The sequence below is a fragment of the Dipteris shenzhenensis genome, chromosome 9 (assembly GCF_047967505.1).
Source record: "Dipteris shenzhenensis isolate YYH24624 ecotype China chromosome 9, Dip_SZ_1.0, whole genome shotgun sequence".
Taxonomy (NCBI): domain Eukaryota; kingdom Viridiplantae; phylum Streptophyta; class Polypodiopsida; order Gleicheniales; family Dipteridaceae; genus Dipteris; species Dipteris shenzhenensis.
In genome coordinates this window covers 5,411,632-5,422,363 of record NC_141604.1, presented here as the reverse complement: position 1 = coordinate 5,422,363, position 10,732 = coordinate 5,411,632, and the positions used below count along the sequence as shown (strand labels likewise).

General features: G+C 42.6%; 1 protein-coding gene across 1 annotated transcript; it reads left to right on the top strand.

Annotated features, from left to right (window-relative positions):
• Window positions 1-362: 362 nt before the first annotated feature.
• Window positions 363-3,564, top strand: LOC147898117 (pentatricopeptide repeat-containing protein At2g39620-like). Its single transcript, XM_087379494.1, has one exon. The coding sequence runs from the start codon at window positions 463-465 to the stop codon at window positions 3,430-3,432; it is 2,970 nt and encodes a 989-aa protein (XP_087235620.1). The 5' UTR covers window positions 363-462; the 3' UTR covers window positions 3,433-3,564.
• The last annotated feature ends 7,168 nt before the right edge of the window (window positions 3,565-10,732 follow it).

Genomic DNA, 10,732 nt, shown 5'->3' with positions numbered 1-10,732 from the left:
CCACCAATAAAATTCGATAGCCATGTTTCAAGCCTTCCACACACATTCCTGGGCAAAACCATGTGGACTATGCCCCATGGACAAAAAATGAGTTTTCATGGGCGGCCTCCCAAGGCCGCCCATGAGTTTGTCCAACTTTAAAAGTAAAAGATGATAAATTGCAAATGGGATTCAAGCTCCTATCATTACTACCACACTCGAGAGACCCTACCACCATGCCACATTTGATTGGTGATTACATTGGAGCATATTAAATATTTATTTCTTATTTGTCTACCCACCATTGTGGGACAAACCTCTCAAAATGTCTCATAAGGGGGCAAGTATTCACAACATCGACACTTCTTTCCACGCATGTTTGTGAATCGGTCCTTAAAGGGCCTCCCTGCGAAGCTGTAAAAGTTCCAACGACGATCTCATGGAAGTGGGTAGCTCGAGATCATCGAGTTGAATTGCTCGCTAATGCTCGCCAAATGGAGCGCTGTAGCCTTACCTGTTCGCAAGATCCTTTGGAGAATCAACGATTTCTGTCGTCCCCAGGCTTGCATTGCTACTTCACATCCACAATTACCCAACAACAATACACACCTCGCTGCCACTCCACAATGTCTTGCGCAACATGGCAATGAACTCGAAGCTCCTGCTCTGGCTTGTTTGCTTCGCCGGCTTGGGAATGCTCAGAGTTTGTCGGAGGGTAGATCTCTCCATGCCCACCTTAGTAATACAGGACTTGATTGCCATGTTTTCATGGAGAACCTCCTTGTACGAATGTATGGCAAGTGTGGAGCTCTCGACGATGCGAGCTCACTCTTTGCAAGATCGCAACAACGAGACGCGTACTCGTGGGCTTTTATGATTGATGCGTATGCCCAAAGTGGGCATGCAAATGAGGTCTTCCAGCTATCTCACCAAATGCTGTTGGAAGGGGTTATTCCCAATAAGAATTCATTGGTGAGCATCCTCTCTGCGTGTGCCAGGCTGAATAGGCTAGCCGAAGCCAAGGAAATTCACGCTTGTATTGGGGGCAGTGAGTTTGAGTGCGATGTTACAGTGGGAAATACCCTCGTCAATATGTACAGCAAGTGTCACAGCTTGCAGGATGCGCTCAATTTGTTTAACGCGATGCCGATGCGGAATGCTGTCTCATGGAATACCATGATTGCAGCATTTGTTCTACATGGAAAGAGCCGAAACGCCCTTGAACTCTTTCAAAACATGCTACTTCAGGCCATACTGCCAAACAAGGTAACCTTCATTAGTATTCTCTCTGCATGCGCCAGTCAGGCGAAACTTTTCGCAGGTAAGGAGGTGCATGCTTGCATTGCTGACAGTGAATTAGAGTCGGATGGTGTCCTGGGAAATGCACTTCTCAATATGTATGGCAAGTGTGGGGGCCTGGAAGATGCTAAAAATTTATTCAAAAAAATGTCCAGTTGGGATGTCGTTTCATGGAATTCTATGATAACAGCTTACATACAGCATGAACAAGACCAGGAGGCACTCCAGTTTTTTCAGCAGATGCAAAGGCTTGGTAAAATTCCAAATAGAGTCACCTATGCCAACATTCTTCCCGCATGTGCCAACCAAAAAGCCCTTGCTGAGGGAAAGCGGGTACACATGTGCATTGTACGCTCCGAACTAGAGTCAGATATGGTTGTGGCGACTGGTCTTGTAAATATGTACAACAAATGTGGCAGTTTGGCAGATGCTCATAGGACTTTTTATTGGATGGCCAATCGAGATGTGATTTTGTGGAATGCTATGATTGCAGCTTTTGTTAAGCATGGACAATGCAAGGAGGCCATCCAACTCTTCGAACAGATGGGATCAAAAGACCTGGTCCCAGACAAGGTCACCTTTGTCAGCCTTCTTGATGCGTTTGCCTCGGAAGCAGACCTAGCTGACGGTAAACACATCCATGCAATCATTTCACGCACTGGATTTGAGACAGATGTTGTAGTGGGGACTGCCCTTATGAACATGTACAGCAAATGTGGCAGTCTCAAAGATGTACAAAGGCTCTTTGACAAAATGCTGGAGCCTGATTTGGTTTCATGGAATGCAATAATTGTGGCACATGTGCGGCATGGCCAAGCTAAGGAGGCCTTGCTTTTCTTTCAACAAATGTTATTTGAAGGCCTAGCTCCGGACAAGATCACCTTTATCAGCCTTTGTGATGCATGTACCAACGATGCAATCATGAAGGCAGGCAGGTGGATGCATTGTATCATTGTGGGTAGTGGTTTAAAGTCAGATGTTCTTGTTAGAAATGCTATTATCAGTATGTACGGTAAGTGTGGCAACCTTCGGTATGCGCAAGTGGTGTTCAACGACACGTGTGAACGGGACGAGGCCTCTTGGAATACCATGATCGGAGCTTATGCCCAACAGGGCCATGGCACGGAGGCCTCCCAACTGTTTCAGCAAATGCATATGGAGGGTCTAATCTCAAGCACGATCACCTTTGTCAGCCTTCTGTCAGGATGTGCCAACTCAGCAGTTCTTATTGAAGGAAAGCGAATCCATGCCTCAATTGTGGCAGCCAGACTTGAGCCCGATGTTCTTATAATGAATGCGCTTATCAATATGTATGGAAAGTGTGGCTGTTTGGAGCATGCACGGATGTTGTTTGATAGAATGTCCAATCGTGATACAGTCACTTGGAATGGAATGCTTGCAGCATATGCTCAGCATGAGCAGGGAATAGAGGTGTATCACCTTTTTCAGAGAATGCAACTAGAGTGCATTGTGCCAAACAAGGTTACCTTTCTTTGCGTTGTGTCTGCATGTGCGAACCAGGTAGCCCTAGCAGAAGGCAAGCAGATGCATGCACGTATTGTGGAAAGTGGATTTAAGTGGGATGTCAACTTGGGGAATGTGCTCATCAATATGTATGGGAAGTGTGGGTGTGTGGATGATGCATGGAGCATTTTTGACAAGATGCCTGAACAGGATATAATCTCTTGGAATGCTATGATTGCTGCTTATGCCCTTCATGGGAAAAGTCAAGAAGCTTTTAAGCTTCTTCGAAAAATGCAGTGGGAAGGCCTGGCCCCCAACAAGGTGTCGTTCCTCAGCATTCTCTATGCATGTAGCCATGCTGGTCTCCTGGAAGAGGGCATTCTCTGCTTTGATTCCATGATCCAAGATGGTATTAGACCTGGAATGGAGCATTATAACTGCATGATTGACCTTCTTGGACGGGCAGGACTTCTGGATGAGGGGGAGTACTTCATTAACAATTTGCCATTTCAACCTACAGTTCCATCATGGGTGGCCTTGCTTGGTACCTGTAGAATGCATTGTGATGCAGAGAGAGGAGAACGCGCTGCAAAACATGCTTTTAGATTGGAACCAGAGAATAGTGCACCATATATGCTGCTGTCAAACATCTTATCAGCACAAGCTAAGCAAGTTCATATGGCAATGTGAAGGACGTTGACAACAAGGATATGGATGACGTAGCACACATGTATGCCTGCATTGACTGGCTGGACGGACAGTATATGTGTCTGACACAGATCTGGTGCCAAACAAGTTATTAGCAGGAATGCATATTGTAAATCGTATACTTGCCAAAATGAGACAGGCCTTGTGGCTCACCACAATCTGAATATACCGGACTGTTTATAAAAGGACTCCGAGTGCCTCATCCTCTCGTAGTCCAAAAAGAACCTCCATGTCATGGAGGAATACATACTCTTCTCGATCAATGATGAGGGGGACATGGACCATAAGTTTGCTTCTGGGTTAGCAGTCTCTGATGCAGATTCTTGCTCTACTGGGGGCTCTTGAAGTAGGCTCACTGCTTGAGCTGCTTCCATATCCTCTCTTGCATGGTCAAGACTCTCTTCCATGTACATGTCAAAGTCTACTAGGGACGGGGATATCAACAATGTTGGGATAAATGTGATCAAGGGCTTGCTCTAAGGTGCATGTGTGCATCTAAGGGAGTCACATGTGTGTGTGTGTGTAGCAGAAGCATACCTAGTGCTATGAGCTGTCTAGACCATGACATAAGTGATGATGTAAGTGAAAAGGCCTCCACGTGGGAGGTTTCTTTGATTTAGGTAGTTCCTATGATGTAGGGGTTGATTGCCATTGATGTAGGGAAGGTGCCTATGAACCAGGTCACCCTCTCCCCATTTCTATAAGAGAGAGTCACCTCTCTCACAATCAATAGAACACACTTCTAGTTTGCATCTTGTGTTCTCACTTCTCTTCCAAGATGCATCTCTTCTATCCCATGTTTTCCAACATTTGGTATCAAAGCCCCTAGGTTCTAGAGAATCCATTCTGAAAGTACCGCATCATCATCTTCTCACCCCTACCATCTTCTTCTCTACCTCTTCACTATTCTTTCATCTTCTTGCCCAAATTTCCTAAAGCTTATTCTCTCTTGTTTCTCTACCATTCCCCAAGTCCTTTCTGTTGTAGAACAATCTCTGTAGGGTGCACCTCCAGCTCGAAGCTTGTCACAAAATGGTGCCTCCATCACCTGTGCTGACAAGAAAGTAGTCCATAGATGTATCACGTAATTCCGATGAAGTGTTCAACTATACTCTAATTCCTTTGAGCTATGGGTGGGCGACACTACAAGCTCTCTTGTGTCCAAGTCTGAGGACCAATGCATGTTGGAGCGAGGAGAATTCACACAAAGACGAGTCAAAGAAGGCGTACTTCTCCCAGACAGAATAGCGCATAATTCCGCCTAAGCTCTATGATGGACTTCCTTTGATATTCAAGCTTTGATTTTCATCAGAAATCCCTATCAGAAGCGACATATTCAGTAAGGTAGAGCTCCTTCAAATCTGTAACTTTCTCTGGCAGTTATTTGACAAATGTTCTTAAATGCTTAAATTTTGATGATACTTGATGCTTGAGATACTTGCATTGAAGCATAACATGGTGGAGACATGGCAACATTTATGGAGATGAGCAAGTATGGTATGCATATGGTGAGACAAACTTTATGGAATCCTCCTCTACAATCATGAAGTTTATGATCATTCATAGTGGTGAATAAATGGATGCAAATGTTGATGACTATGTTTCAAAGTATGTTTCCTTTTGGAAATGTTTTGTACTTCTCAAGTACAACATTCTTGCTGATGAGATATTCCTAGTGCTACCATTGAAAAAGGAAGATCTACTCTCTTCACATTTTAATTTCATGCCAACTTCATTGGCAAGTGACAAGATGTATATGGATGTCAAGATCAACATTGAAGGCTTCCTCAAAGTTTTCAAGATGAAGGATGATACTCGTATTGCTTGTGAGTCTCTTCAACAAGAGACATCACTTTTGGACACTAGAAAGCTTGAAGATGGTCAAGCATTTACAAAGAATGCCAAGGCAAATCTGATTGAGGAAAGTACTTCAACAAATGCACAAACAAACTTTATGGTGTCTTTTAAGGTCCAACATCTTTAAAATAAATGTAATCATCACTTGGTCATGTAGTCATTTTTGAGGTTCTCTACCTGGAGTAGTACTCCAAAAAGAATGTTATGGTTTTGCTTTAGTCCATATAGTCTTTTGTAAATCACCTCTGGTCACCATATGATGTAGGCCATGTGATATGTGTTTGGTCTATCCCATTTTTGTAAACCTTGACCCTTGGGCACCTTTGCTAGCATGAGATCCTAGCCATAGATTTATCCTTGACCACCATGAGATGGCATATGTGACCACCATGAGATGGCATGAGAAACTATGTGACTAGATGTATCCTTGACATAGCAAGAGACAGGCCCTTGAGGGGGGGTATGTTGGGATAAATGTGATCAAGGGCTTGCTCTAAGGTGCATGTGTGCATCTAGGGGAGTCACGTGTGTGTGTATGTGTGTGTGTGCATGTGTGTGTGTGTGTGTGTGTGTGTGTAGTAGTAGTAGTAGTAGCAGCAGCAGAAGCACACCTAGTGTTATAAGGTGTCTAGACCATGACATAAGTGATGATGTAAGTGCAAAGGCCCCCACACAGGAGGTTCCTTTGATTTAGGCAGCTCCTATGATGTAGGCGCTGATTGCCACTGATGTAGGGAAGGTGCCTATGAACTAGGCCACCCTCTCCCCATTTCTATAAGAGAGAGTCACCTCTCTCACAATCAATAGAACACACTTCTGGTTTGCACCTTGTGTTCTCATTTCTCTTCCAAGATGCATCTCTTCTATCCCACATTTTCCAACAATAGTTCTACTAGAGGGGGTGTTGGATGATGAGGCTTCTTCCTGTAAATTTTCTTCTTGGAGAAGAAAGATGAATGTCATCTCCCATGAAAGGAATTTAGTGCCTGTATTTCTCATGATCCCTCCTTCTAGGATGTCTTTTACTTCTGCCGTTCTAAAACCTTCCTCTGTAAGATTATCACAAAAGCGGGCCAAGCGCATTACAAACTTGGGTTCCTCCAGGAACAGATACTTGATGTAATCTATGGGAACCCATCTCTTTTCAAGAGTGGTCAAGTGTATAAGAAAAATTCATGAAATTCTCATGCATGTGGAGGATGAGATTAAGAAGTCATCCTTGGCTCACATATTTGTGCCTAGGACATCTAAAGTCCTATCAAACACTAAAAATAGCTCTTCCTCATGACGTGCAAATGCAGTTGTTGGCTCTTTCCCATGGCTTCCATAGGAAGAGTAGGGTATTCTCAGTATGCAAGGTTTCGAGGCTTTTGTCACCTACAGATATATTGGGGTTGTCATTTGTAGTATACATGTAGCTTAGGACCTCGAGTCGAATTCCGGTGAGAGACGTAGGCTTAAGTGTGATAAGCAAACATAGTGCATGCATGTGTAAAAGGAACGTGTATCATAATGGTTGAGGTAATGAAGGCTTTCAACTTCATTGGGGGTTGTAGGGCTTAGGAGGAGTTTAAGGGTTAGAAGGAGGTTCCAAGCTTTAAAAGTTGTCTTACAAATCCCTTCAAAGTTTTCATAAATCACTCAAGGAAAAATATCCACCGACTATGAATGGTACTTGCAATGGCCACCTCATCAACTATGTGCACAAGCAAGTGCACTTGAGTTGTCATAATGCTCGAGGGAAAGTGCTTCTCAAGCAAGCATACGGCTTCGATGTATTCCACCCTAGCCTTCTCGATGCTCGATATGGAGATCTCTTTTTGAGATATCTACCTATTTCACATGCCCATGTAAGATATATTCATAATCAGTCTACAGATTATTCAGCTTAATGCAATCAATGCGATTTGATAGTAAGCATATCTCACAATACCACTGATCTTGAATATAGCATTTCTAACATCTTCTTGTAAGCACACTTTTACTGCTATAATTGGGAGGATGAACTATTAAAGCAACAAAGAAGTCATGTCAACAATATAACACAATCATAATTACACTAACACATCATGATTATCGGTGCACTAATCCAACAGCTTAGAATACCTGTAAGACCTTGTGCCAATCATGGGACTTGAGCCCACTAAACTTATTGTCCTTTGAAAATGCTCCTTTTAAGCAGTTGACGCATGTAACCTGTGGGTGTTTGACAAGAGGCAATGTCTGCCTTGACCACTGCCTCCTCTCTCATAGAGAGGATCCATGTTGCTTTCGGGAGGATAATGTTTCTTGAAGCACACACTTGGGGCCACAAATGAGACATCCTATTCATAGCATGCAAGTCTTATCGCACTCCTCTCGAGTCTTTGGAACCAACCAAGTGTACCCAAATAGTTGTGAAGAGAGTAGGAGAGAAGGAAGGAGTCCCACTTGCAGCTTTCTCACATACACAATGGGGGAATATACACAAAGGTGGGGGCTGAAAATAGTTTTTCTCTTCTTAGTTGTGTAAGCCAAAAGAATTGGTAGATCATCTATCAAAAATACTACCAGCCCAATCAGCATCATTGTATCCATGCAACTCTATCTGATTAAACCCTTGTCTCATAAAATAGTCCATACTGCAATGTGGACTTCACATACCTCAGTATGCGTCTAGCCGCATCCAAATGCGGTTTCCTTGGAGCCTGCATAAACTGACTTACCAAACCAACAACATAGCTCAAATTTGGCTTGGTAATAGTCATATAAATCAAACTTCCTACTATGCGTTTGTACATAGTAGGGTCTTCCAAAAGCTCACCTGCATCTGCACTCAGCTTCACATTTTGCTCCAAAGGAACTGAAATATGCTTACAACCTGTCATTCCATATTTGGACAGCATGTCCAATCCATACTGCCTCTGCAAGAGCCATATCCCACTTGTGGATATAATCACCTCAATGCCCAAGAAGTAACGCAGCTCTCCCAAATCCTTCATCTCAAACTTCTGCTTTAATAGCATTTTCACATGAAGGATATCTTCATCACTATCACTTGTGATGATCAAATCATCAACATAAATGAAAAGCAGCATAATGCCTTTCTCTATTTTTCTCACATAAAGTGAGGAATCTACCTTGGAAATCTGAAAGCCAATAGTGACAAGATACTATCCTATCTTGTCAGACCATGCTCTGGGTGCTTGCTTCAAGCCATACAAGGCTTTCTTCAACCTGTAAACAAACTCAGGATGAACAACATGAACATAACCTGGTGGCTGCTCCATATAGACCTCTTCTTGCAAATCACCATGCAAGAAAGATTTCTTTACATCCATTTGATGTAAAGACCATCCCTTTGATGTAGCTATAGCAATGACTGCTCTTACGATTGCCATCCTTGCAACCGGACTGAATGTTTCTTCATAATCAATGCCATATGTCTGTGCATACCCCTTGATAACTAATCTTGCCTTGTATTTGTTCACAGAACCATGTGCATTGTGCTTCACCTTATAAACCCACTTGCAGCCAATTGCATTCTTTTATTTAGGCAAAGGCACCAATTCCCATGTAGCATTTGCTTCCAAGGCATCCATTTCTTCATCCATGGCTTTCTCCCATTTTTCTTTTCCCATGGCTTGCTCAAAAGAAGTGGGTTCTGGTTCATGTATCACTTTGACCATATACGCATAGTGAATGGCTATAAATTTCAGCCTGTCCATAGGATGCCTAGCTCTGGTAGACCTGCGCAAAATAGGCTCACTACTAGGTGCTCTCAAAACATCCCTTGTATTTCTTACTCCAGCTGTAACAACAAAAGGAATACCCAACTCATCATCAAGGCTCTGTTCTGAGCCACTGGATTCACCATCCACATAAGAGTGACTTGCATTCACATCAACCATGGACTGATCTACTTTCTCTTTTTCTTTTCGTGATACTTGCATACCACTATCTGCATTGCTTTGAGGAGATCCTCCTAATCTCAATCTGCTTGTCCATGGCAAAGTATGTGAACCATTGCTAGAGGACACTATAGGTCCACTAATATTTTGTGATTGCTACTGTGAATTCTATGCAACATTACCATTTTGTGCATCTACATCATGAATCACATTTACTGGTTTGTACCAGCTGCTCATCTAATAAAAAACAACATCTTTGCTCACTGTAAACTTATGAGTAGAAGGGTTATAGCATCTATACCCATTCTGCTGCAGAGAATAACCAATAAAGATGCACTTCTCAGCTTTTGGATCCAACTTGGATCTCAACTCATATGGCACATGAACATAGGGAATGCAACCAAAAACTTTCAAATGAGAAATATCTGGTTTTCTACCAGTATACCTCTCCTCTAGCGTCATTCCATGTATTGCTGCAGTGGGAGTCATGTTCATTATGTAGACTACTGTAGCAACTGCTTCAGCCCAATAATAATCTAGCAGGTCTTCTTCATTGAGCATGGCATGAGATACCTCTCCAATATGCCTGTTTTTCCTTTCTGTAATTCCATTTTGTTGTGGGGTATGACTGCATGAATATTGTTGCTTTATGCCATGCTCCTGTAGGAAACTTGCAAACTCATTTGAGAGGTACTGTCCCCCTCCATCTAACCTTAGGCATTTTATTTGCAGGCCTGCTTCTTTTTCAACCATAGCTTTAAAAGCTCTGAAATGTCCAAACACCACTTTTCTTTTTCATAAAATACACCCAAATGTTTTTGTTGTATTCATCAATAAAAGTGACAAAATAATGACAGCCTCCAATAGATGCAGCTTTAGTAGTCCACACATCATAGTGGATTAATTCCAATGGCCTCTTACTCTCTTGAACATATCTAGGAAATGGTTTCCTTGCCTGTTTTCCAAATTGACAGGATTCACATACCTTATGCATTTCTTCAACCTTGAACTTAGGCAATCCTGCAACAATATTTTAGGCCCGCATTAATTTAAGTCACTGTACATTAACATGACCAATGCATTTATGCCAGCTATCAATATCTGCAACTACCCCAGTCCCATGTGCAAACATTGCTACACTCAATTCACGCATGTCTGCATCCAACGTAAACATCCTGCCCTTCTTCCCTTTTGCTATCAAGCGACCTTTATTTTTCATATCCTCAACAAAGCATCCATGAGGACTAAATCTGACCTGCAAGCCCTACTCGACCATTTGACCAACATAAACCAGGTTCTTGGTGATATTCAGGAAAATACATCAGATAGGTATTTCTTTTTTCCATCTTGCATAGACAAAGGAATTTGACCAATCTGCACAATAGGATGTGCAGTATCATCACCAGTCTCCACAAATCCTGGTCTTTCCATTTTCCTTGCATCCCGCATCCATTTTGCATGACTTGTCATGTGGTTTGATGCACATGAGTCAACATACCACAATCATTGCTTTCTTCTGCACTTGTCACAGATAA